We start from the raw sequence: 26,386 nt of genomic DNA, 5'->3' as shown, positions 1-26,386 counted from the left end.
TAGCAGCAGTGATGCTGCAGAAATGTGTCTTACTCTCTGCGGTGTCACAGCTCTCAGAACTAATGTGCTCTCTGTTTGTCTTGTAGATGTTTTCCCCTCCTGTTAGCAGTGGAAAGAATGGGCCGACCTCCCTGGGGAGCGGACATTTCTCTGGCTCAAGTATGTCAGCCTTCTCCTTCTTTGATTTGTTCCTTGATCTCCGTCTCTTTCCTTCTGTCACCTTCTTCCTCTCCTGCTTTGCACCTGCTGCTTTATTTACTGGTGGCTTCTGCAAAAGCGGCTGCTGTTTATTTGCCGAGTTTGATGCGGTTTAACTCTTATTTTAAAGATGGTGAGAAGCTTTAAGGATTTGCTTTTTGGTCGAGAACTTGGAAAATTTCTCTGGTGGGTGTTGTTGATGACCTGCTTGCTGTTTTGTAGGACTTATATTTAAAACACCACATGTTGTTGGAGTTCATTATATGGATCTGTCACTGCCAAAGATGCAAATCTCCAACAACTGCTTACAAGGAAACAGATATGCTTTTATTTTGGGGGGTAAATGAGTAATTTCCTCAAACAGATGGCCACTGGAGTTCTTCGCGAATGCCTTCTAAAATAGGAGAAACAGCGTTTGTGTGGGTCTGTGTTCAGCAGCAGTTTCACACATTTTTTTTCTGCACGTAGACGTCGAATCGGAATAATAACAATTTGCAATGTTGTGATTGTTCATGTTTCTTTATTTTTGGGGGCGACCGGTTTGTTTTTCAGCTGCTCAAGTTCATTCCTGAAGGAGACTTCCTGTTTTTGTCATTTGCTGCTCTCATTCTTTCCTGCCTCTTGTGCGTGTGTATGCAAGCGCGCACGGGTGTGTGTGTGTGTGTGTGTGTGTGTGTGTGAGAGAGAGAGAGTTGTGGAGATCAGTTTGCTCTGGTTTGCGCCGTCCACAGTAGTGTATTTTGTGTGGAACAGCCGGTTTAGGTCCATGAGTGATGGGACTTGACTTTTAAATGTCAGACTGTGTAGTCGGTAACAGCAGCCATCACGTAATCTGTTCCTCAAAACTGATCCAGTCAGTCAGGGATTTATTTATTCCTCTGTTTAGATGTGGACTCTGTGTTTCGTGCAGTCAGGAAATAACTTGAACTCACACTGTGGGAACAAGTTATGTGTTGCTGAGCTTCTGCCTTACAGCCGTTTCACATGTTTAACAAGGTTACTTAGTCTGAAAGAAGCTTTTTTTAATCTGTCATTTCGAAGCTCGATGGAAGGATCACTCGCTCATTCATTCATTCATTCATTCATTCATTCATTCATTCATTCATTCATTCATTCATTCATTCATTCATACCCTTGTGCTCTGGAATGCAAAACCTAAAGCCAAGAAGAAGACTTCAGTCAGCTGCAAATCCAGACTATCCAGACCTCAGAGATCACGTGCACATGAATGCGTGCATGCACACACACTGCAGGTGATCACAATGTCAGCATGTTCACATTTTAAATAAAGCTTTCAGAGCAACACAGGCTATAAATACATAACTATATGCAGTAAATCAAGGCTGACTGGGCCCATGGTGACCCTCTCATGTCCTGCTGAAGAGCTCCTGAAAGAGGTCTGACAGGTCTGCCTGAGTCTCCACCTCTCTTCTGGTCCAGCCTCCATCGGGGGCTGATGAGCTCTTCCCTTGCGTATCCGCAGCATAATGGGAAAGGTCATTGTGGTGACCTCCAGCATCCACGCGGAGGCTCCTTAGCTGCAGCAACTGTTGCAAAGAATTGTGTCCAAATCTTCCAGAGGACGATCGGTTCTGGAAGTTGTTACCAAGTGAAAACTGGAATTCCAAGGCCACGGTCTCCAACAAACCAGGTTATGCACCAGGTTATGACCAGGTTATGCCATCTATTCCTGCAGTTGCTTGTTGCCCCAGTATCAGATCCCACCAGTTTAACTCGGTGGGTGTTTTGGGCTCTCAGACCCGCCTGGTTTCTACCCCAATGCCAGTGCTGAAGTGGTTTTTGGTATGTTCAGACAGTTTTGTGACATGTACACTCTGAGACTGTGTTTGTTTGATATGAAAATCAAAGTCACGTTTCATTTAGCAACATTTGGGTTTCGTGCCCATTCATAACACATCAATCACACTAAACCCAGTGAGCAGCTCCTGTTTAATCATAAAAATGTGAGCGCATGTGTAAATATACAATAAATACTGTCAATTTGAGACACCAGAGGAGAATGAAGGGACTAAAAGGAGTTCTTACAGGGAATGACACACAACGCATTAAATTCTCCAGGTATTACACGTTGTGAGGTGACGTCACACGTGGTCGTTGACATGGATGATGGCAACTATCACCTGCAACCTCCAAACTACATCAGCCTTCTGTCAAACGGTGGACTGAAATGCAAAAGAGGAGGATGAAGTGTATTATTCTACAACATGCTTGTATCATGGAGCAGAATTATGCATCCTTGAACAGACTTTAGGAGGAAACATGCTTTTTATAACCATACCCTGGGATAGAGAACAGCTGGGCCGCTTTTTGTTGCTCCTGCTCGTGTTATTTGCCCCTTAAAGGTTCCCGGAAGCCTTTTTTTTTGTTGTTGGCTGGAACACAGAGATGCTGAGACATCTTCTTTGTTTACTGCGCCATTGTGCTGTTGTTGTTTGTTCTCTGCAGCTTTGTTGGTATTGTTGGTGTCTTTCTGTGTGGGGAAGGATGACAAATGTTCCAGTTTGATGGAGAAAGGACCCCGTTTTTGTCAAATTTGTATCAGACTGTGATTTTGCTGTTTTCAGCGTGTCTTCATTTAGAGGTTGTTGGTTTCATTACGCCTTTGGTAGCAGAACACACACTGGTGCCGCTCATGCGCCCGTCGCTTGTACACAAGTCACACACTGCTTCACACACACACACACACACACACTTTGCTCACCCCTGCTGTGGCCTCGGCATTTTGATGAGCCCAGCGCTGTGTGTGAATGCAGCTAATTAGAACTCTGTAGACCTACACAACCATGAGAGAAGTGGTTACAAAAGGCAGGGCGAGTCCACACTGGTTCTGTTCTTTGGGTTATTGGACATAAGAGTGCATGTTTCCCTGTGCACCACTGATGTTCCCGAACGTCTCCTCACCTCTTCCTCTCATCCCTCCCTCACTTTGTGCCAGTCGATCAGCGAAGATGAGCGCTCTCATTATGCTTAAAAACAGCCATTAATCCCCAGTAATGGCAGCAATCACAAAGGGGCCACGTCGTTTCAGCAAGAACAAGAGGGCGTCGTCCCAAGAAGTGCCACAGCTCGGAAATCCTAATGTCGCTATGCTATCACAGCGCTTTGTACTTTTATATCAACCATTTTGCAGATTTAGCTTCACTCTGTCGTGACTCTGCGCAGCAGTTTTAGGCTGTGAACATCTGGATTCCTGTGGCATGTTCAGATATCACAGACGTAACTTATTTGGAGCGAGCCGCGGGTCTTTGCGCTACTTTATTCATTTGACCTCCCTTCACAAACATCTGCATTGAATCTGCCTGTTGCCTCCTAAGAGGTTTGATGTTACACATTTAGGGGATGGTGTGGTTTCAAAAACAGCACCTACACCTTGCTAACGCGGCAGAATTTTGGTGAAGTGCAAAAAAATATGTTCATCATGTTACTAAAGGTTAAGATAAATGCTGCTTACACATGAGCTGTAACATCTCTCATAAGTGGTTTGACTGGTCTAAATAAATGGTAGCCACCACTGACCCCATTATTACCCACAGTTGACGGAAAGTGCATCAACTCGTACAGTTTTGGGAGACCAACAGAAATGTATTCTCATTTTTAATGTCAGTCAAGGTTTTTATATATTTTTTATATATATTTTTACTCCTACTTTATAGATAGATGCTTCTTCTACTACAGTATATTGCTGTACAGCAAGAGAAGACCTAAATCATATATTGCATATACTTGAATAAAACAAATTAAAAGAGCTAAATTTTACCCATCAGATTAGGGCAGGAGTCTGGGAGTGAGATACCGTGGGGATGTGGCAAACTTGTCACTAAATGAAGGAGGCGGAATAAAATCAGGTTTTTATATTTTGTTTTTTCCTCCCTGATGCTTTTGAGGATAAAGAGTGACAAACGTCCCACACACATGTCAGAATTCTGAAATGACAGACTTCACAATGCTCTGAATAGATTTTGCCTTTTTGACTCCATTCAATGAAAAAAATGTCTCGTTTTTGGCAATAAAGTCACCTAAAAAAGGGATCTAAACATAAACACAACACATTTCCTGTATGGCTGACACGCTCAGCCCACGGTCATCGCCAACCAGGAAGTGGATTAGGCGTTTTAATTATTGGGAGATTTTGCCATTGTTGTTGTTTATTCTGGGATCATCCCTGGAAAGATAAAGCACACTTCAAACTCTGTGTGTGTTTCTAATCTCCTCCTGGATTCAGCAAGCGGCTTCACTCTGCCTGTCAGTACCGCTGTGATCGCACACGTCTATTTCAGGTCTTGGCTGGATTTAACTGTTTTTTCCTCTTTTTGATGCTGTTGTAACCTCATCAGATCTGCTGTTTGTCTTCCTGTCAGTGGCACTGGAAGGAGACTGAGGTGTTAACGTCTGTGTGAGCGTGTGTGTGTGTTCAGGACTGCCGAGCGTGAAAAAGTGTGTCCGATTTAAAGAGATTATGAATGCATGTGTGCGATTTGGGATGTGGGAGCAAAAGCAGGTGTGTAGGTGGGCAGGAGGGCAAAACGTTTCCCCGAAATGGAACACAGAGTTGGCAAAGGGAGTTAAGGGAGAGAAACAAAGAGAATAAAGGGATAGAAAGATGAGACAGAAGAGTGGATGGAACTGAGGAGCAGTGCTTGCTAACATCACAAGTCTAACAATAATGAGCGGTGCCCTGATTTGAACTTTGACCTTTGCTGGTGTGCGAACCCAGAGCCTTTGTGAAGTGGAACTTTTTTGCCATGACGTGATTAGAATCCCAGCTTAGCCATGACACCGAGCTATTAAGAACCCAAACAGCTCATGACGTGCAGTAATGTGACCAATAAGATGCTTTTCGATTGTCGTTAACTATGGAGCTGCCTCTGAATGACCTGAGCCATTTCTGATGTGTGGAAATGAGTTTGAACACCTGGAAATCTGAAATATGGTTGACAGAGGATGTATGACATTTTACACATGTGGCATGAGAGTCAGACATTCAGGCAGTTTGAGAGTAATTTAGTCTAATAGAAAAGCATGATTAAAATGAAGAATATTGGAAAACACTCAGTAATGTTTCATGTAACGATTTGAAATTTTAAGACAGTAAAACAGTTGTTGATTTGGACAGGCATCATTGTTTAAAAGGAGCAGGAATCTGAGCGCTAATAATATAGAAAAAAAAGGATAGAATGGAGTCAGAGAATATAGGAAATGATTGCATTATTGCTTTTATTATAGTTCCTGTGCCCACAACTGCTGGTTGTTTCTGGTCACAAAGACATTTTAATGTTCGAGTCATCACCGTTTGGGTCCCGCTAGCGTCAGGGATGAGCATGTTGCCGTGTTGAGTTTAAGGCCTTGGTGGGGTTGAAAAAAATTGCATTTTTTTTCTTTAAAGACACATAAATATGAATGCAACATTATATAAAGGAATACATTTAAATTTGTACGTGCAGTCTCGTCAACCTACATAATTTCCAGAGCACTTTGGTTGAATGTCTTCAGATGTCAACAGAAGACAATCAGAAATTCAATCACCTTCATCCTGTTTAATATTATTTTTGCCCAATCTTCCACCTCGTTGTGGCTGCTGTTCTGACAGAAAGGCGCAGCCGCACGGCTGCCTCTGCCAGCCAGCTTCACGCATTAGCGGGGAAATTTGGGCCGGGGCAGATAGAGCCCCGATGGCCTCGTGATTTTTGTTCCCTTAATTGGCAGAACTTATTAAGTCACAGTTCACCGCTTAGGAAAGGGGCTTGCTTTTAATAACATCCCCGCTCCCATTTGACTCCACACATTTGTACCGAGACAGATAACGCGCTTGAACGCAGCAAGCGACACCCCCGCCGCCACCCTCTTGTCTCTATCCAGTCAAATCTGCCTCTGTTACGCCTGCCACTCAAACACGGCTCGGCTGATCGCTTTCAAAATAGAGATGGAGAGACGTTGCCAGTTGCTTAATACCTCGCCCTCCCACCTCCTCTGTCTGTGAGGCTGGTAAATTGTCTTGTTTCTCCAGCTCAGAGATGCCGAATGCCTCACAAATACACCCAGCCATGGTCTTAATTGTGGCGCGGATTAGGGATTAATAGGTGTTTTTAGCCATAATGACAGATATTATTAGCCCCATTTGCTTTTCTACTGCTAATAATGACTAGGCCAATAATAGCAGTGATTTCAAGGTTAGCGTATGTGAGAACACGCCGTGAATTTTTCGTCTCTTTTCCCTCAAAGCTCAGGAGATTGACGTGCCGCTCGCTTCGATGCAGAGTCTGAGCTCCATATGTTTTCCCTGAAGATAAACATAGGAAAACGTCCTGAGGGGCCGCGTTTGTATTAAAATTACATTTTGTTTGACTTTTGTATTCTTGACACCAGTTTAATTAAGTAGTTGAAGTGCTTTGACTTGATGTGAGACCCCCGTCAGTGGGGATAAAAGGTGCCGCAGAAAACAGACGGTTTCAGAGGATTAATGGGCCTGTTGAGTTGAGGTCTCAGGTTTTAGTTCCTTCTTTTGAGCGCCGTAGAAACCTTCAGTAAAGTACCGCCGGTCAGCATGACTGTGTGTGCCTGTGAGAGGAGGTGCGCTCCCCTCCTGTGTGATCCAGCCACGTGATCCATCCTCATGGCTGATTGTCCACTGGTTCACGTGAATTTACCCATTTTAAGTGTTTTATTTGCATTTTCAGCAGATGTGGAATACCCTAACTGTTACTGAAACATTATTAGAAACGTACATGAGCACCTAGAGACAATTTTGATTGTAACAGACGCTAAATAAATAAAGATTGATTGATTGATTGATTGATACATTTATACTGACAGTTTTGATGATTGCCCGTATTATGTCTTAAATCTATTATAGCCTATAGCTGTTGTTTATTCGTCAACATTGTTGAGCGAGTTTCTCTCGTTGGTCCTGTTGTCAGGGCTTCCGAGGGTTCGGGTCATCTCTGCGTGTCATCGCCAGAAGCAGATTTTGAAATTAGAGTCCAATATTTAGTTTTCTATCAGAAGTTCTTTATTAAAAAAAAACCAAAACACTTTAACAGGTTGTAACCACCCTTATAAACATGAAGTTTACCAGTTCAGAGCTGGCGGAATTGTTGATTCCACTGGTTTGATTAAAAAACATGCATATGAATAGATGAATGGGTTTTTAGCCAATTTAAGCAAACATGCTACATTGCCACACATTATCTAAACACACAAGTAGTACTTCCATCATAAACATGTTGATGTTGGAATTTAGGGCAAATCACAGCTGCATTTGGGGTTATTATCTATATTCACATATCTCTCTGACTGCACACAATCTGCTCGTTGCCCTCTCCAATCAGCTGAAGCAGAATGATTACCTGCGCCGCCCCCCCGCCGTGAACATGGCTGCAGCTCTTCGTCTTTTGGTGAAACCTTGGCGCGCCCGGCAAGATCGGCACAGGTTTAACAAGCTCTTTTCCCTCTCTGCAGTGGGTCTGTGACGTCAGCCAGGCGTCGTTGTGCTACGGCATTTGCTCGCACACCTGTACCCTCGTACCGGCGGCAGCGGTGGCACAAATGCAGTCAGTGTGCCTAATTAGCCAGTCCTTAAGAAATAAAGAGACGGGGAACATCAACCAGCCTGCCTGGCAATTAGTGCTGCGATCAACACTTCTCTATAACAAACACCACTTCAATTAGACAGCCAAGTTATTCTGGGAGGCAGCACCGTGCCCGTGAGTGTGTGCGCGCGCCTCTTTTCAATGTTGCCATTAGAACTTATGGCAAAGATATAGAACATGTTTATGGACATTTATTCCTCGTGCTACTTTTTTCAGACTGACTTACTTCCTGTACACAAGCACGGGTTCTTTTTTAGTCCATATTCCATGAAAATACTGTTTAGTTCCACCCATACATGCAGCGATATGTAGGATTACTGCATACTGTTTGAGGTCAGAGAAACTTAGAATAGGATCTTTACAACGAAATGCTGAAATCATGGAATTAGAAAGTGTTTAAGCTTTATCTTCTGTTCTTTTGCATCAGCTCTGGTCCTCTTTTACAAACATACATCTCCATGATGTAACTACACCACACAATATGTGATCAGGAATAAAAACTCACATGCTTGGGTGATAAAATGAACTGTAGTGCTCTATAAGGTCAGCACAGACAGATGGCCTCAAGGTTTCCAGAAGTTTTAAATGAAATAACTCATAACAACATTATTTATTATGTGTTATTCAAGGATAATTTTAAGGCTATTGTCACGTAAGACTAGGAAGCATCTTTAGGTTACTTTGCACCGTTGTCCCCCCCCCCCCCCCCCCCCCCCCCCCCACTTTCCTCCGTCCCTCCTCATCTGCAGTAACTAATATCAAGTGCTTGTTGTGCCAGGACAGAGATGTTTTGGTTATTTAATATACAGGCACGATGGAAGTGGCCTTGCCAGAGACACACTAACCCTTCCCCTCAGAGATCAGCGGGTTAAACCATCAGCTTCAGAGTTGGGGGTGGGATCTTGGAAGGAAGCAGCGGGATGGTTCATCCCAGCTTTTGTTTTATTCTCAAGCTTTGGCAGCGCTGCCACTTTGGTGCCAGCACTGCCAAGTCCCTGTGTGTGTGTGTGTGTGTGTGTGTGTGTTGGTGATACATTCTCCACCCCCTTTTTTCCTCACACACACATTGTAAATTGTCTGGAACACCCCTAGTGCCATCTGGTCCTGTGATGGGCCAGACAGAGTAAGTGTGTGTTTCTGCTCTCCGTGTGTTTGTAATAAAAGTCTAAATTGATTGAAGGAAAAGTGCAGGTTGAATGTGGTATCGTTGTTTCTGGGTTCATTCATCCCAGAAGATGAGCAAAAACACCTTATGAGCGATTATTGACGGTGGACTGGCGTGTTTCTCCAGCTTGTTAGTGGTCAGGAAGCACAGTGATGTTCTGGAGAAGAGCTGGTTGGAGCTGGAGCGATGCTGCACCCTGCTGAACTCCTTTGAGTCCCAGTGAGTCCTGACGCCGTGTGTCTTTACCAGTGGTGGGCCGTGCATTTCACACCTAGGCCTTCAGTAGTGCTCCGTCTGAATCAATCCAACCCTCAATAACTATTTTATGGCTATAAAACTTCTACTGCAGGTACAGCTGCGACACACATAAAAAAGCATCAAAATAACCTGATAAAATTGCAATATTATTTAGGAATATAGCAACATTTTACTCACCAAAAATCCTGATTATTTGTACACAAAATCCATCCTCCTTTCTTTCCTCAAGAAGATTTCAATTACTCTGCTGTGCAGATTATCCCTGCGTTTCAGTTCCATCAAGAAGTCCTTTTCTATCGCCATCGAAGCTAATGCTGAAAGTCGAGCCTGCCCTGTCGTATTTCTGGCATAAGTTTTAATTCGCTTTAGGGCTGAGAATGTCCGTTCAACAGAAGCAGTCGACACGGGGATGGTCACCGCCAAACACACAAATGTATATAGCTGCCTCATGCTCTCATTCAGATTTTTCTGCTGAAGGAAGTCAAGGAGATCAGTGGGAGATTTTCCTGCAAAATCATCCATGGCATACATTACAGTCAGTTCTGTTCTTAGCCGAGGCAGATCGAAAAGTGTTCCGTGGCTCTGTGCTAAGAAATTTTTCTGGTATTCCCGAAACTTCTGGGGGTCGAGGAGGGTGACAAAGATCAGTTTTTCGTGGTCTTGGAATCTGGTCTGTGTCTGGCAAATAATATTGTCCAGAATCCTGCTGTGGAGTTGGCGGTAGTACGCGCGAGGATCTTGCACTGGACCTCTTCGTGTGCTCGGAGTGCCCGCGGTGCGTTCAGCAGCCTTGTAGAAAAGTCCGTCTTGAAAATGGCTTTGACAGTAAATCTGCAACCAAATCCATTTCTTCTCCTACTTTAGCCATTGTGGGTTGACAAAACAGCTATTAAATCAACACGACAATATCTTTGCTTGTGCAGCTCGCTACAGATGCAGTTTGCTAGCTCTGGCTAGTACACTCTCTGACTATCCAATCAAAGCGTGTGAATACGCTGACGTTTCCATACGCCTGCTAGAGGGCCTTGGTGTCGCCAACTCAAAATCTGATTGGTTGAAGCAACAGTTTGATCGACATTTATTTTATGCTACAGGGCCCGCAGAACTGATTGTGAAGGCCTCCAGGCAGATTTCTTTGACCCTGGCAACAAATAGTGGCTGAAATGTGATTGGTTAAATGCTTAAATATGAAAATACACATCTGGAAACAGCGCAACCAGGGGAAGCGGACAGACCATTTGGAATTATTTAATACGTATTCATGGACAAAATATAATTAACATCAGCCTGTGATTCAGATATTTTTAGGCCAGCAGAGACGGCCTTGCAGGCCCTGACGGCCCACCACTGGTCTTTACTATGACCCGAACATGAACAAGTTGACTCAGCCATTTTTAGCTTTCGCTACTGGCGATGAAGCCCTTTACAAGTCAACACTGCAGAGTTTTAAATGTGGGGAAGCTGCAGCTGGCAGCTTCACACTGGCTCTTTCTTATGTTGTCTTCTGCATGTTGAAGGTCTTTAGTAGAGTGACAGGAGACATTTTATTTGAAATATGCCATTACTCTCCGGCAGGGCGTGAGCTGCACAGCATCATGTCTTCATTGATAAAACAGTGACTTCTGGCAAACACACACAGTGAATGTTCTAACAGCTGATGAGAGGAAGACAGGTCAGATCTTCACTCTGGGTGTGTGTGTGTGTGTTTGTGTGTGTGTGTGTGTGTGTGTGTGTGTGTGTGTGTGTTTGTGTGTGTGTGTGAGACACACTGGGTTGACCTAAGGAGACCAGACTGCTGCTTGCTCATTGGCTAAAGAACATCTGGCAGTGTGAGAATGTGTGTGTGTGTGTGTGTGTGTGTGTGTGTGTGTGTGTGTGTGTGTGTGTGATACCACATTGATCTTCGCTCTCACATTCCATGCTGTCAGGACTCTGAATAGCAAGAGCGTCTTACTCCAAACATTTCTCTCCTTCTCACTGACTTTCTCCTTCAGTCAATTTTCTGAATCCTTTTTTAAAATTCGCCTCTTCTTTGTCCCAACAATCATTCCAACTCATCCTGCTTCAGTCGTCCACATTTTGAGTTAATGTTTTATTTGTAACAAACATCCGGATATCTTGACCTTTGGTCCTGTGACATCAAACGTACACGTACATTAAGAGGTGGCGTAAATGGTGAAAAGTGTATTCAGAAGAAAAAAGAGTGAATCTTAATATTATTTTTCTACTTGAGAATGATCTTCTAATGGAATAGTTTGGCGTCGGCACAGGTTGCCATGCCAACATGACTCCAAACATAACATTTATCCAGAAATAGTATGGCTCGTTTAGCTAAACAGTTGAGACTGTTGGACAACGTATATGTATATTGACACTAAAGGCCCCATATTTCTTAACATTTCTGAACATTTCTTAACATTTATCTTAATTACACCCTTCATTTTGAAGACTGGGATGTCTATCTTCTGAACATGAAAGCTTGCCTCACTTTCATGTGTCTCCTCAGCGACGTGACCCCTGACGGATGTCACATCCAGCTTTGTCCCTCAGGTCTGACATCATTGACGATTGGAGTGTGCTTTGATTCACAAGTTTGTCCCCGTGTTGGGCTAACAGCCACCCAACCACAAACTGCCAAATTTGAGTAGCGTGAAGAAGAAAAGCGTCCTAAAATGCTGAATATGCTTATTTTAATTGACCGTGTTCACGAACAACAGCCAAGTAGACCAAGATGTGTTGGTGGAGAGCTCTTCCAGGTGAGTGAGGCCTTTTCCATGACCCTCCCTGCTTGTAGCGTGTAGATCAGAGGTGGGAAAATCCAGTCCTCGAGGGCCGGATTTAAGCCAGACTTTCTGTCCTACAGGTAAACACTTTCACTTGGGGTTCCATTTACCTTTGTCGGTTTCTCCCTGGTATTATGCAAAACCTGGCTGGATTTCAGCCGCCGTGGATTGGACTTGTCTGTCAGAGGAGGTCAAATCCATTCCTCAAGGGTTGAATTCAAGCCGGGCTTTGAGTCCTACGAGGCAGGAAATGCTTTCACCAAGGTAAAAGTGTTTACCTGTAGGACAGAAAGTCTGGCTTGAGTCCGGCCCTCTAGGACTGGATTTGCCCACCCCTGGTGTAGATAGTTGCTGGGCTCTCTGAAGGATGTTTTCTGGCTGCTCTCTTGTGCTGCCTGTTTCCAACCTGCCCTTATGGAGAGTTTGGTCAGACGTTTCCACCTGGACAACTTTCCATGTATTTAAAGCTCTCATCCTTGAGGAATTGTTTCACCCCTAAATGAACTTGCACTGGGATGGTTTGAAGGCTTCCATTGGCTTCCACAGAAGGATTCAGGCCCAGTTTCCTGGTTCAGAACTTATTGCACGTACTAAAGGAGGTGTCGTCAGCCTATGTGTACAGCAAAGTCTGGCAGACTTCACCTAGAACAAGAATGAATCCTTGTGGTACTGAAGTGTCACTGGTGCAGGATTCTGAGGCCTGGCCTTAAAAGACGTGTAAAGCTCCAGAAGGATGATAGAGGGTAAGCTAGGTCTCACAGAACCGGTTCTGTCCACTGGGTCAATGGTAATGACTAAAAATGATAACGGAAAATGAAAAACCTTTTGAAACGTGCAGTTGAGTATACATGCGTAAGTTCGGCTGCTTGTCGGATGTGTGCAGTCACTCCAGGGTGAAATCACTGTCACTTCCTGTTTGGAACCCGCGGGCAGGCTGTGGAACAACGGTGAGGACTGTTGTGGCTTCCTCCCATTTTCTGACCTGGTGTCTGGTTGTCCTGCCCCAGCAGCCATTCGAAGGACCAATGATCCGATAAGTGGTTTAATGAAGCTGCGCCCCTGTTGCTGTGACGAGCTGGAGGCAGGAATGTCAGAGCGTAGGTTTTTACTATCCCCAAACCAGATGACAAAAATCATTGACTTCACTGCAAAAGAGCCAGTTATCAAGTTTTATTCATGAGAGGCAGCATAAAATTGGCTGTTTGGTCAACAGATCTGAGCAGAGATCCACACCAGCCTCAGTGTCCTGCAGCTGCTGGGCCCCATCATTATTTATATGCTGATAAGTTCATTTCAATGTTTAAAGCAGCTTTTACTTTGAAACGTGGACGTAAATTCATCTGTGCCGTGACGTGTGCAGCCGCAGTCGCCGCCACGGAAAATGTTAGAGTCATAATAGCCCTCCAGTTGCAGGAAAGAAACCAGTTTCTGTAGACCAGTCATGTTGAATATGGTGGTGGCGATTCAGGAAATGGGCCAACTGCAACGGAGCTGGGCCTTCATCACAAAGGCCAGACATAATGCAGCTGTTCTCCAACATTTTCTCCTCTTTTACATATTCATCTCAGCCATTTTTGCTCTCACCTGCTAACATCACCCGTCCGTAATGAGCTGCTGACCAGAAATAGTGCAGATTATAATGTTGCAGCAGTTTCATCTAAAGTGCCTTTGTGTTGTGTTTATTTCCTCTGTGTGTGTGTGCACCGGCAGTGGCCTCAGTGTTGTTTCAGCCGCCTCTCTCAGGTGTTTGGATGGGGCCACAGAGGTGGCCCTCGAGGTCAAAAGGAGCTTGGCCATGAGGTCTGGCTCAGAGTCTGTGTTTGAAGTCATTTTAAAGGCGTGAGATGAGGCTGAGGTCATGGCTGTGTGGACAACAGGTCACGTCCCTGACACCAAACACTGGTGTAGCTGACAGTGTGCAAAGACCCCGAGTCACTGTCAGGTTACCAACATCACTCCTGTGTCCACGCTGCTTAAATAACTCAACTTGTATGTCAGACTGAACTGAGATTTTCCTCATCTGAACTGTTGCGGCCGAGTTTCATAGTTGTGCCAGTCACAAAGCGACACTCCTGTTTAGATGTGTGTGTGTGTGTGTGTGTGTGTGTTGTAGCACATACGCTACATGTGCAGCATGTCTGTAAGAATGCAACCTGAGACGCACACATGCAGGGGTTTTTCCCAGCCTGCCTCGGCCGCTCCCGCCCTGTCTCTCAGATGTAAGCCTTTTGTCTGCCCTTGACCACCCCCCCACCCCCCCCCCCACACCCCAGTCTTTGCAGGTGTTCATCATGAGGCAATAAAACAAGTAGTGACTGTTCCCTGTCCCAAACACGGACCACACAGACCCGCTACACCTCCCCCAGCTCCCCTCCACGTTTTACTCAGCTCCTTTTAATTTGTGGCCGTGCACGTTTGAAATATGTGTGCACGTGTAGTGTGAAAAGATACACACAGGCTGCCATTCTGCACCAATACTGGCCTAATGACGATTCTTATCAGACATGAGCCACATCTTATGGTCTGGAGCTGCGGACTTCTTGCTCTGGAGACTTTCTCCTGCTTGGCACTGACAGTCTTATGACCGCCTTTGAGTCGGGTTTTCCACATTTTTAAACAGCGTTGGGAGAGGAGCAGAAAAACATCTGTCAGTGTTGGCGTAGTTAGGAGCCGTTTTTACTGGAGGCGCATCAGCGTGCACGTACACCCCGAGTCAAAACAATCGTCAATCTTTAGCGTCATGTTTGCAGCCATGGATTTAAACATGCTGCATTTGTGGACGACTTCCGTGGTGCCTATGAACATTATAAGAGTAAAACAGAAGCAGAAGGACCTGAGCGACTGAGAAGTTGGTCTTTGCTTCCTCAGGTTGGGTTCAGCATCCCATAAAATGCTGAATTTCCTTTCCATCCCGCTAGGATGGAACTTTTAGGAACTTTTAGACGATCTTACAGAAAGGCAGTTTTAGTTCAGTATGACCATTTGTAGTAACTCTCTTGCTCTCTCTCTGCGCACGCACGCATGTGTGTGTGTGTGTGTGTGTTGCTCTGCCATGTGCAGACCAGACTGCTGTTCTCCTAATAGTAATAATGTGAAATGTGAACCAGCAGGTTCTGTTCTCTGTTAACATAATGGTTGCAGTTATAGAATGTGACAGTCTCTTTCTCTTTCTCTATCTCTCTCTCTCTCCCTCCCTCCCCCTCTCCTTCTTTCTTTCTCTCACGCACAAACACACAAACAGACGTTCGAGCACATTCATGTTGAATTTGCTGTGCAGAAACAGCCCTTTGCAGAAATCACAACTATGAACCACAGGTTTTCTGCTGCGTCTGCTGACGCGATCATTTGTCCTCCATGAGCAGATGAAGCTGCAGGTCACCAGACGTCTCACAGAACCTGCTGGGTTTAATATGTGAAGACTGTTGGACCTGTAAGAACTCGCAGTCTTCTTCTGCTCTCACATTCTTCGTCCTGGCTGGTTACTGCCATCAAATGTTGATACAGCTTAGCAAACAGTAGGAATGTCCTCCAGACGTGACCTCACCTCGTACCAAGTGCAAACTATAGGATGCGACTAAAAAAAGGCATTTTAGGATGAAGTGAGCTCACGTCTGAGGTAAATTATGCCATACTTGTTCTTTCACTCCGCTTCAGCTATGTGAAACCATCAGACGGGGTTGTAGTTGCTATCCTGACAAGGATACAAACACACTTTCCTCTTCAGATGACCACTGCTGTTGTTGTTGTGTTGAAGAACTGGAAAAGGAATACACACATTATTATACAGAGGTACGTGCTTTAATATGTTTGAAGAGAGCAGCAGAGCGCTGTGCTGTGCGTGCCCAGACTTGTATTATGTGGTTTTCAAAGGGAAGCCTTCACTTTGGTGGCTGTCTCTCCGTGTGTGTTTGTGTGTGTATGTGTGTGTGTGCATGTGTGTGCAAGTTGGTGTGGGTGTTTTCTTAAGATCAATTAAGTTATAGTATGCAGAGGCTTTTGACTTTAGACACACATGCACTCATGCTTCTCACACACACACACGCATGCACGCACGCACACACACACACAGGGGACTCCAGAAGTTTCACGACCAGATGTCAGAGGGCCAGAGCGTGACACTTGACTAAGAACAGGCCTCGATGGAGTGTGTGTGTGTGTGTGTGTGTGTGTGTGTGTGTGTGTGTGTGTGTGTGTGTGTGTGTGTGAGAGAGAGAGACTGTGGGTGTGTGAGACTGTGTGTGTGTGTGGGTGTGTGTTGTCCAAGCCCATGTGTACGGCTGTGTTTGATTAACTCACCATTCCCCGGCTGTGTGATAGACCTCGCCATTTCACTTATTGTAGCCAAGCTCCTCCCCCCATGAGCCTAGCGTGCACGTTGTGCTGCCACTGCACAGGAAGTGAAAAAGTCTGGATCGTGAAGCAGCACGTCTGGCTGAATCACATCACCGATGAATGACATCAAAGTGTTGGGGAAATATCAAAGATGCCCCACAACAAAAGATGCCCTGTTAGAAACTACGCCGTGTGTGAAGTAACACACACTTCCTGTTTGCTAAGTGGTTGCAGTTAGGGTTTCCCATCATCCTCACTGGGCCTTGAACACAATACCAGATTACGGTTCAGACACCTGGCAGTTAGTTCTGTTGTAAAATGTATATTTTTTGGTTTGATGTCAAAGAAACTTTGCTTTGCTTTAGCTGCAATGCTAACTCCAGCGTTAGCTTGTTTGTACATAGAACACTGTTTGGCATCCACCCACATGGCTGAATCTGGACATTTGAACTATCTGTATAGTTTAAAAGGTAGTTCTGGTCCATCTCGGTTGCTGCAGGGATCAATCAGTTAAGTTTTTATTTCAGGAATGAAAATAAAAGTGGAACCAAAACTTCAGCTCCATGGATTTGTTTCTCTGCACTGTTTCACAAGTTGAATTAGCATTAGCATCATCCATGCTGGTAATTAGACTGCTTTTCTTTCGTCAGAACTCTGCTGATTACTGGAACAAACGTGAGGGAACGGACGTCTTCCAGACGTAGGTGTTTCACCTGTAAACTGCCATCCTGGGATTATTGCACCAGCAGCTTATCTGGATGTGGATATTTTTATAGTGAGAGCAGCTCAGTGAAGTAACAGCAGGCTCTCGGAGGATGAAAAGCTCACACACCCGTGTGTAGCATGTTAAGTGTGAATTAATTGGCTTTTCAGCCACACTTTATGAATCTCATCTGTGCTGGGATGTGGAGTTTGGTTGGCAACAATAGAAATGTGGCCTGATGGCAAACAAACTGGAGCAAATTAGCACAGAAAATGTTTACCTGGTTCCTTAACAAGCCGCATTCTCACTCGGTTGAGGCTGATTCTTCGTGTTCAGTCAGATCTGTGTCCTCTCGCTGTGGGAACGGTTCCCTTTTCCTGCCATCAGGGCAGATTTAACAGCTTGTGTCAGGAAACAGTCATTCTCGATCGCCTTGTTTTTCATTTCAACAACAACCTGAAACTTCAGCTCTAACTAATTGTATTTTTAGATTTTGGGGGACTTTTTGTAGCACCTGCTGCTGGGTTTCTTCAGCTCCAATTGTCCCAGCAAGTACAGTCAATCTCGTTGTCGTGTGCTGTTTGACCATTTCACCAGATTAACTACTAGCTGGCTGAACTCACACAACTGCACCACCTCACAAGGGATGCTGCTAAAACATAATTTAGCTTTGTGCTATGTTGTTTTTAGAAAAGAAGGGGGTTTCTGCTAGTCCACAGGGTCCTTTAGGGATTTCTGGCAGACAAAATGAGGAACAACATCATCAGAAAGTGAGACAGGTCTAAATTTGACTCCAGCTTTAGTCATTAAAAAAACAATATAACTTTATCTAACAGTTTAATGTTCATTAGAGACAAATAAGGAGCTGTTACACTGACTGTTGTGATAAATGTACAGAAGGGGTTGAGGAATGAGAGTGAGAGAGAAGGAGAGAGAGAGCTGGTCTCTACTCCACCATTAAGTTTCACACCTGTGTTATCTGTAAATATTATATAATATAAGGTCAGGTGGATGCCATGAAAGGTATTACTGTCCTCTGATGCAGTTGATAAAAGATTAACAAGAAAACATAGAAGGAGAGACAGAGAGACAGTGACAGAGAGATGGAGACAGGGAGACAGAGATTTGATTTTTAACACCACCACATGTATTATTTACATTTACACATTTCAGAGGGAGACGTTGGAGACCTTCAACAATTCAAAATCAAACAATTTTCCCTCACTAAACACAGGATGTCTCTCATTCCCCAGATGTCTTCAAATGGACTAATTTGTTCTTTCAGTTCATAGGAATTAAATAAAAAATCCATGATCTTCCATATGGATAACTTAGCTGTCCCCGAGGTGACAGCCTGAAAGAAAAACCCTCCCCCAACCCAAGAAACCACCTCTGTGACTCTATAGAAATGTTTATAAAAGTCTGTGGTCAATCCATCCAGTCCTGGAGGTGGACCAGAAGCCATCAGTCCCACCGCAGCAGTGAAATCCTCCAAGGAGATTTTAGCATCCAGAGAAGGCCGGTCCCTGTGGCTCAGCCGAGGAGGTTCCTGCAGTAGCTCATCCTCCCTGGTGCAGTCCTCCGCCCTGTAGAGGGCGCCGTAGAAGTCCACAGCGTGCCTCTTCATCACACCCTGGTCAGCTATTTGGGAGCTCTCAGCGTGTTTTGACCTTTTCTCTTCTTTTCTGTCTCATTATCTTTCTTGTCGCCATCATATTTTCTTCAGACGGTACCGTTTCCTTTCGTCAAGGAGGTCGACTCCCACAGCCTTCTTTAACGTCAGTGCACTTTTCAGAAACTTCTCTGGGTCTGGGAAATAATCAGCCACCTTTACAGACTGGCCGACGGTTTCATCCAGGAAACTTGTAACATCTTTCAGGGTGTACAGGTCCCCACTAAGGGACTGGGAGTCCGCTACAGACACACAGTCGGAGTCAGAGTCAGACTCCATCACCTCCTCCCCTCCCTCATCATCTGCATCTCTACTGGCTGATCAGTGAGCTGCTCCCCAGCAGCCTGACCTTGGTCATCACTGACCCCCTCAGCTCCTGTCTGCTCCTCCTCCTCCGCTGCTCCTGTCTGTACATTCACTCCCATCTGCACCTCCTCTGTTACTCCTGTCTGCACCTCCTCTACTGCTCCTGTGTGTACATTCACTCCCATCTGCACCTCCTCTACTGCTCCTGTCTGTACATTCACCCCTGTCTGCACCTCCTCTACTGCTCCTGCCTGCACATTCACTCCCATCTGCACCTCCTCTACTGCTCCTGTCTGTACATTCACTCCCGTCACTCCTGTCTGCACCTCCTCTGCTGCTCCTTCTCTTCCTGCCCTAAATGCAGCTAAACATTCACCAGCTCCTCTTTGCTTCTCTACCTGTCCACTAGGACCTCCTCCTGCATCGGCCGCCACCTCGTCACCACCGCCGCTCGGCTTGACATGGCGCCGATGTGAGCGCCCTCATTAGCATTGTGTCCCACATCCCCACACTCAAAGCACCTCATGCACCCAGAGCTAGCATAAACCATGTAGTATCCCTCTCCATGTCTCACCCTGAAGGACACGTCTATTGTCAGTGACGGACAGGTGAGGAACATGAAGCACTGCCTCCTGAGCGAGAGCACGTGCTTCAGTTTGTCGCTCCTGCAGCCCAGACCCACGGTCCTCAGACCACTCGCCATCTTTCCGAACCGCTGCAGCTCCTGCTCCAGAGCCTCATTAGGAATATAAACGGGGGAGCACCTGAGACAGTGACCCGAGTGGAGGGCGCAGCGAGCGGGGACACCTGCATTCAGAGTCACCCCCCTCCCCACCAACTCAGCCCCCAGTCGCTCCTCTTTAACAAACACAACCACTCCTCTATTCATCCTGGAGGTGTAGGACAGGTTAGAGTGTCCCACCTGGTCTCCTACGGCCAGGAGAACCTCCTTCACTGACACAGACGGGTCGGGTTGAACCCGCACTCCGTGTTGGATTGAAAGAGACGGCGTCACCGAGGACGCCATCCCCGCCGTAAAACACGATGAAACCTCGCCAAAACTGCACTAACCCCCCCGACAACAACCACTCCGATGATAGTGCAGACACACCGCCAAGAAGGGGAAGTTAGTCGGGGGAAAAACACGCAAAAACTTACAGAAATCTCAGCACGCTCTCCAGCAAACTCCCGGCAGTGAGAGAGACTGAGACTGAGAGACAGAGTTGTGGGTCAGGTTTATTTTTACTGAGTCTGAACTGTTTCAAGCCTTAAAACTGTGCGGAACCATTCAAAGGCCTAGGAAGACTCTGAGGGAGTGAAAGGGACTACGCACACACAGGTGATACACACAGATCAAAAGGTGTGAAGATCAGCACAAAACATTCAGCGTCTTTGTAAATTCTTTTGTATAATTCGGTCATTGGGTCTGTTTGATGCCATTTGAGCTCCAGTATTGACCAAAATTAGAGACAAAACTAGAAGCTAATGGAGATTAGTAGTAAATCTCCGTCCATCCAGAAGATGAAGATGTTTAACTAAGAGTGGTAGATGGAGAAATTAAGTGTGTATTCATTTTGCCCAATGACACTGGTGCTCCTACACCTACAGAACTTTTGGGGTGAAAGTTTTATCTCCAGCATCCAGCTGAATCGTGAACGTCCGACTTTGGTGAAGCTTTTGATCACATTTGCTTTTGTTCCGATTTGGATCAATTCAAGCAATGAAGCAGAAAGTCTGATGGGAAGTCTGCAGTGTGTGTTCACACACACGCGCCTGTTTCTAATGATGAGTGTGTTGTGTGCATCGTGTTGCACCGCCTGGGTCTGCGCACAATGGGCTTTACTAGCGCTTTCTCACTGTTCATTTCCATAAAAAGACTCATTTTGCCATCCAGGTGGAAATTGCACAATGCTGTGTCCCTCGGGTCAGTGTCAGCGGTTGCCACCGGTAACAGAAAGGTGTGTGTGTGTGGGGGGGGCTTTCTGTGAACTGTAGTTTACAAAAGTCTTGAGTTTGAAAAAGTGGACTGAAAGTGTTGCTAGCTAGCGTCACACCCAGCATTTTACGCCCAGGTTCTCCGGATTTCTGAGTAAACGGCCTCCCAACACACCATTTTAAGCAGTCATCAGTTATCAGAGCTGATGGAATTCACCTGAGCGCCGCTCTCACTTCCTCAATGCCACCGCAGATAACTGCTTCGTAACTAATGCAGAGGCTGCTTCCTGTACAGGTGCCTGTGGTGCATCTGTGTGCCACTATTTTTACTTCCTTCCCAAACCACAAAGATTCAGTCTGTGTCTCTCGTCCGTTTTTGCACAGACGATTAAGATGACTCTAACCTTTGTTTCTGACATGAGAAGAGTCATGTGACTGGAAGAGGGATCATTTATTGGCTGTGGATTGTTTGGTGCTGGTCCAGATCATTGTGGCTCATAAACCCACAGCAGACACACCTCCACTCACCTCCTCAGGTGACGCTCGCCCTCTCAAGCGCCAGGTGAAGCCACTCTGTGGTCTGATCCATAAAGAGCCATCACCTTTTCCAGCTGTGCATGTTTTGGCCTGTGAAGTGAGTGAACCTGGGCGGTGTCGGCTGGGGGGGGTGAGAGGCCCGGAGTAGCTGATGGGAGTCGAACCACTCTGGCTCAGGCGCTCAGTCGCGTTTACACTTGAAAATGGGACTCCCTGAAAGAGCGAAGAGAGCCAGGAGATAAAAGGGAAGAAGAAAGTGAGAGTGGAGCGATGGAGGGAGGAGGAGATGGAGGGAGGGGAGGGAAGAAAGGAAGGAAAGGCTGTGTTTGGTGTTATATAGTCAGATAAAGATGTGATCCAGGCGGAGCCGAGTCACGGTGAGAAATGTGATCTTCAAACCAAAGCAAACGTACTGCCTGCAGGAGCTCCTCCTTCAGAAGAACCCCGACACCAGATCCTACAGGGAGGTTCCTCACATGGAGCGATGCACCCTCGGACCAGGAGGAGGAGGGTTGGGTGGTGGACCGTTTGAGGGCATTTCACTGAATACCCACCTGTGTGTGTGTGTGTGTGTGTGTGTGTGTGGTGTGTGTGTGTGTGTGCGGGGGCCTCTCCTGTCCTCTCAGCCTTCACACTGTCTTCACTCTTCATCTCTGCTGGAGCTTCAGGCTGCCTGTTCCCTGTGAGAGATGTTTACATTGCAGACCAGATTGAAGGCCACAGCGACACATAATGATACAGCTTTACATGCATTCCTGATTTTACAGCATCATTAGGGATTCACCAGTTCCCTTTTATGATTGTTGTGTTTGTAATTGCTCTTAAGCTCCACTTATATTCCATTATCCTGAGACACTTAATGCACATTTTTCAAATTCCTTAAACGCCTCTAAAAAGCCTCCAATACAGGAATCTTGTCTAATTGAATCCAGATGTTAAAGACTTGTAAACACATTTGTTTCTCCAAGACACAACCTTTACTTTTCCCGCTGTAATTATAGGAGTCTGTGGATGTAAATGTGTTCAAATGGAGGCTGAAGTTCCTCCAACGTGAGCTTTCTGTCACCAGGGAAGGATGTGATGGGGATGAGATGTTTATCAAATGAGGGGCCGTGTTGGGGTGGGGGTGGGGGGGGGGGGGGGGCATGTTGTATTGAGCAAACTGCACCAATACACACAGTCTGTAGACCAACACGTTCATTAATGTCCCAGCATGTTCAGTTATTTCCTGTCTGCCGTTGGGTTTGATTTGGTAGAAACCTGGTTTGCATGTGCACTGTTGCACTCTGGGGAGGGGTCCAAATGAGGATCAGTAGCATCATCCCTATTGGGATGCTAAGCAGTGATGTGGAGCTCGATCTGTGATCAGATAGTCGTTTCCTGTGACAACATGTTTGCACTGCTAGCTGAACCAATCACACACACGTGCACTCACTCACGCACACACCCTCTGTACTGGTTTGATGTCATAGTCCTTACATAACTGATGCAGGTTGACACCCTTTGGAGGGCACACAGGCCTGATTAGAGTTTAGCATTTCAAAACGCGGTGGCATATTGAATTAAAGAGCACCGCTTGGTTTAAATGCGGCTTTGCGGCGTCGGCGTCGCGACATGCGGCAAACCTGGTGGTCTGGTTCCAACACAGCAATTGTGGAAAAGCATTACGAGAGCCGATCATTTACATTGAGAATAACACTTGTTAGGTCGATGACAATTTAATGGGAAAGTCCATTGACTTGCTAGCAGAGGTTAGCATCGTAAACAGAGGTGAGTTTCACCACTACACCTCTTATTCGGGTGTAAACAACAAGCACTGCACTGGCACTGGGACTCTTGGCAGGACAGTCAGGGGAAACATTAAGAAAATAAACTTGCCAAAATCCTTTCAAACAGAGAAAATCCAGGTTTGCCCCCCACGCCAACACCGCCTCTAGCACAGAGCTAATGCTATTGTCCCCCGACAGATTGTGTTTCTGACGTCTTAATCTGTGACTCTTAAACACACCTGGCATTCACAAAAGTGTGGCAATTTATACTTCTGACTTCAGACAATGAGGAGAATTTACAGTGAAGGCAAAGAAGAGCTGATTTCCCGATGTGATGCAGTTCAAGCATATACGCTGATCAGCCTTGTATGCTTTAATGTTGGCTGCAACATGAAATCCTCCTGACATTAGTGTGCAGTCATGTCTCTATGAAATCGTGAATCACCTCAGTGAACCTCTCTCCCTTTTTTCCCCTCCTAATAATGATTGTGCCTGCAGCTAGTTTCCTGCAGGCCTCTGGCTCTCTGCCTTCATCTCAATTGTTGTCACTTAGTCTTTCTGAAACTTTGAATAACTGCTGCGTTTTAACTCGCAGCCCTCTCTGCACACAGGACTTTTTCCCCTTTCTGAGTTTCCTTTTGTTCCTCTGGCTGTGATGGTGTGTGCAGATCTAAGCCACAGTTGGCTCAACTTCACATGGGCCTGTGAGGAGAGATGAGGGGGTCTGTCAAAGGAATCACATGCACCGCTTATTCTCCCTCCACCACAGAGATGGAAAGCAAAATAAAACAAAAAAGGGAACGGCCTTCTTATTATCAATATTAATCTCTCTTTTTGGAAGTGCCTTTGAGCTTGGCTAGAAAAGAAAAATAATAATAACACAACACCGCTGATTCCAGAAAACCATGTTTGAACTTGCTGGGTTTTTTTCTTGCGTTTTCTCCCCCCTCTCCCTTTTCAATCCCTTCATTTAGGGTGCCATTAGCTCTCCAAGCTGTTGTTTGTTTGCGCTTTAATTTGTTTTTTTCCTGAACAACACAGTGAAAATAACTAGTAATGGAAACTGCAGTTTGGGGAGGTATTTATGTGTCATCTGTTGGCTGCATGTTGGTGTATCGTTTGCCTACATGTGCTCTGCATGTTAGTGTCAGTGGGTTAGTGTTTGGGCTGCTATGTGAAAAGTGAATGGAGTGTGTATGTGTGTGTGTGTGTGTTTGTGTGTGTGTCAGTACTGATAGTGATACTTACTCAGATCCAGATGTTCTAATTATAGAACAGTTCTGCTGCCTAATGACAGGAAACACTGGCCTCTGTGTGTGTGTGTGTGAGTGTGTGTGTGTGTGCGTGCGTGCGTGCGTGCGTGTAGGGGTGTGTGTAATCATTTTGTGACTGCATGAGACGGACACACTTTGCCTCATGGACGTTCCTAATCCACATCTATTATTATTATTATTATTATTGTTGTTGTCGTCGTCGTCGTTGTTGTTGTTTTAACAACAACAACAATAATAATTAATAATAATGTTGTTATGCGACAGGTATACATCCACATCTAGGGAGTTGACTTTTCAATCAAATGTGGGGACAAATTCAGTAAACAGTAAACATAAATATATATACAAGACAAACAGAAAGGTCAAACGTCACCTTTGAATCTCTAACGAGCCACAACAACGATGATTACCAGCAGAGATGTGGTGCACCGATGCAGAAATACAACTGGTGTAAGTGTCATCAGACGGACGTCATTCATGGAAAGGTTGTGCCTGTCTGTCCACAGGACTGTCCTGTCCTGGAGATGAGATGCCTGATTTAAGTCGTGGCTCAAATAGTTTTCAACCCAAGAGCCCAAGACCCCCTTGTTGACCATGACCGCGGCAACCAGGTGGACGTAGCAGTGGACAACCAGGAGCTATTCGGCATGGATCCACGACAGAGTCAGAGCAGGACTGTGTTGTCCCTCAGATGGGCGGAATATGAAGGACAAAGTGGAGGAAGTAGAGAAATAAGAGGAAGAATGAGGTTCAAAGTCAAGAGAAGAGTAAAGGGAAAAGAGATACAGTAGGCAGGAAAACAGGGCACGGGTGACTTCCTGATCGTTGCATCACTTCCTGTCCTCATTCACACACACGCACACACACACACACACACACACACACACACACACACAGGCACAACAAAATTGTGGGTGCGAGACAGTTTAAGCTGCTTTAAAGGCAAAGATACAGAGACATAATCTGATTCTTAACTCGTGCTTTCATTTGGTGGTGTGTGTGTGTGTGTGTGTGTGTGTGTGTGTGTGCATGTGTGTGTGCGCACTGGGGGACTGAACAGGTCCACAGTTATTTAGAGACTTTTGTCAGGGACCAGATGAAAACAGTGGGACCATAGAGCTCACACAGGTGGATGCACACATGCACGCACGTGCAGCCATACATACACGTCGATTGTCACACAGAACGACCACTGTCCTCATTTCTGGCTATCAGGGGCGGGTTTTTGTTTGACTGTGTGTGTGTGCCTGTCAGGACCCTCTTTAATTTAGTGTTGATGCTTCCATCATTCTAAATGTGTGTATCAGGCAGCGTAACAGGAAAACGCACATTTCTGACGAGCACTTAACGAAGTTCTTCCAGCAAAGGTTCTCGCCTACCGGCTTAATTAAGACTGGAGTGTGTTCCTGATGTGGAGGAATATTCAAATCAGTGCAAAACCATTAGCTTTCAGTCATGAGGGTTTTATTTCCTGCAACAGAACTAGAATGAGAGGTGGCAGCAGGGTCAGGACGAAGGAAGTCAGAGCCACTTCTCAGGATTTCTACCATAATCTCAGCTAATTATTTAGCTGAAATCATGTCAATCTGCTGTGGTGGACACCTAAAAAAAACAGGGACTGTGGTTTGGTAACCATGGAAACGGCCTGTATGTGTGTCAACAGATAAACGTTGAGGTTTCTGTCAAACATCAGTGAAAGCAGTTACAGTGGAGGTGTGTGCTTTATTCTGAACCGTGACCTGGATGTGTTTTCAATAGCTTCTAGTTATTCCTTTAACACGGAACAACTCCAGTTTCTGCTGCAAGAAGTATTATAAGTTTGTTTATTTAAAAAAAATCCTAATTGT

The 26,386-nt window shown here is 45.5% G+C and overlaps 1 protein-coding gene across 18 annotated transcripts in view; it reads left to right on the top strand.

Annotated features, from left to right (window-relative positions):
* Positions 1 to 26,386, top strand: part of tcf4 (transcription factor 4) — a 128,692-nt gene that overhangs the window by 3,887 nt on the left and 98,419 nt on the right. For 14 of the 18 annotated variants that reach the window (XM_029837245.1, XM_029837244.1, XM_029837243.1 and 11 more), the window contains one exon: positions 87 to 159. The exons of the other annotated variants lie outside the window; for them this stretch is intronic. In XM_029837245.1, the coding sequence (XP_029693105.1) occupies positions 87 to 159 (73 nt within the window). The remainder of the gene's footprint in view (positions 1 to 86; positions 160 to 26,386) is intronic. 18 annotated transcript variants of the gene reach the window in all.

This window comes from Takifugu rubripes, chromosome 6 (assembly GCF_901000725.2).
Source record: "Takifugu rubripes chromosome 6, fTakRub1.2, whole genome shotgun sequence".
NCBI lineage: Eukaryota > Metazoa > Chordata > Actinopteri > Tetraodontiformes > Tetraodontidae > Takifugu > Takifugu rubripes.
This window is presented reverse-complemented; position numbering and strand designations above follow the sequence as displayed.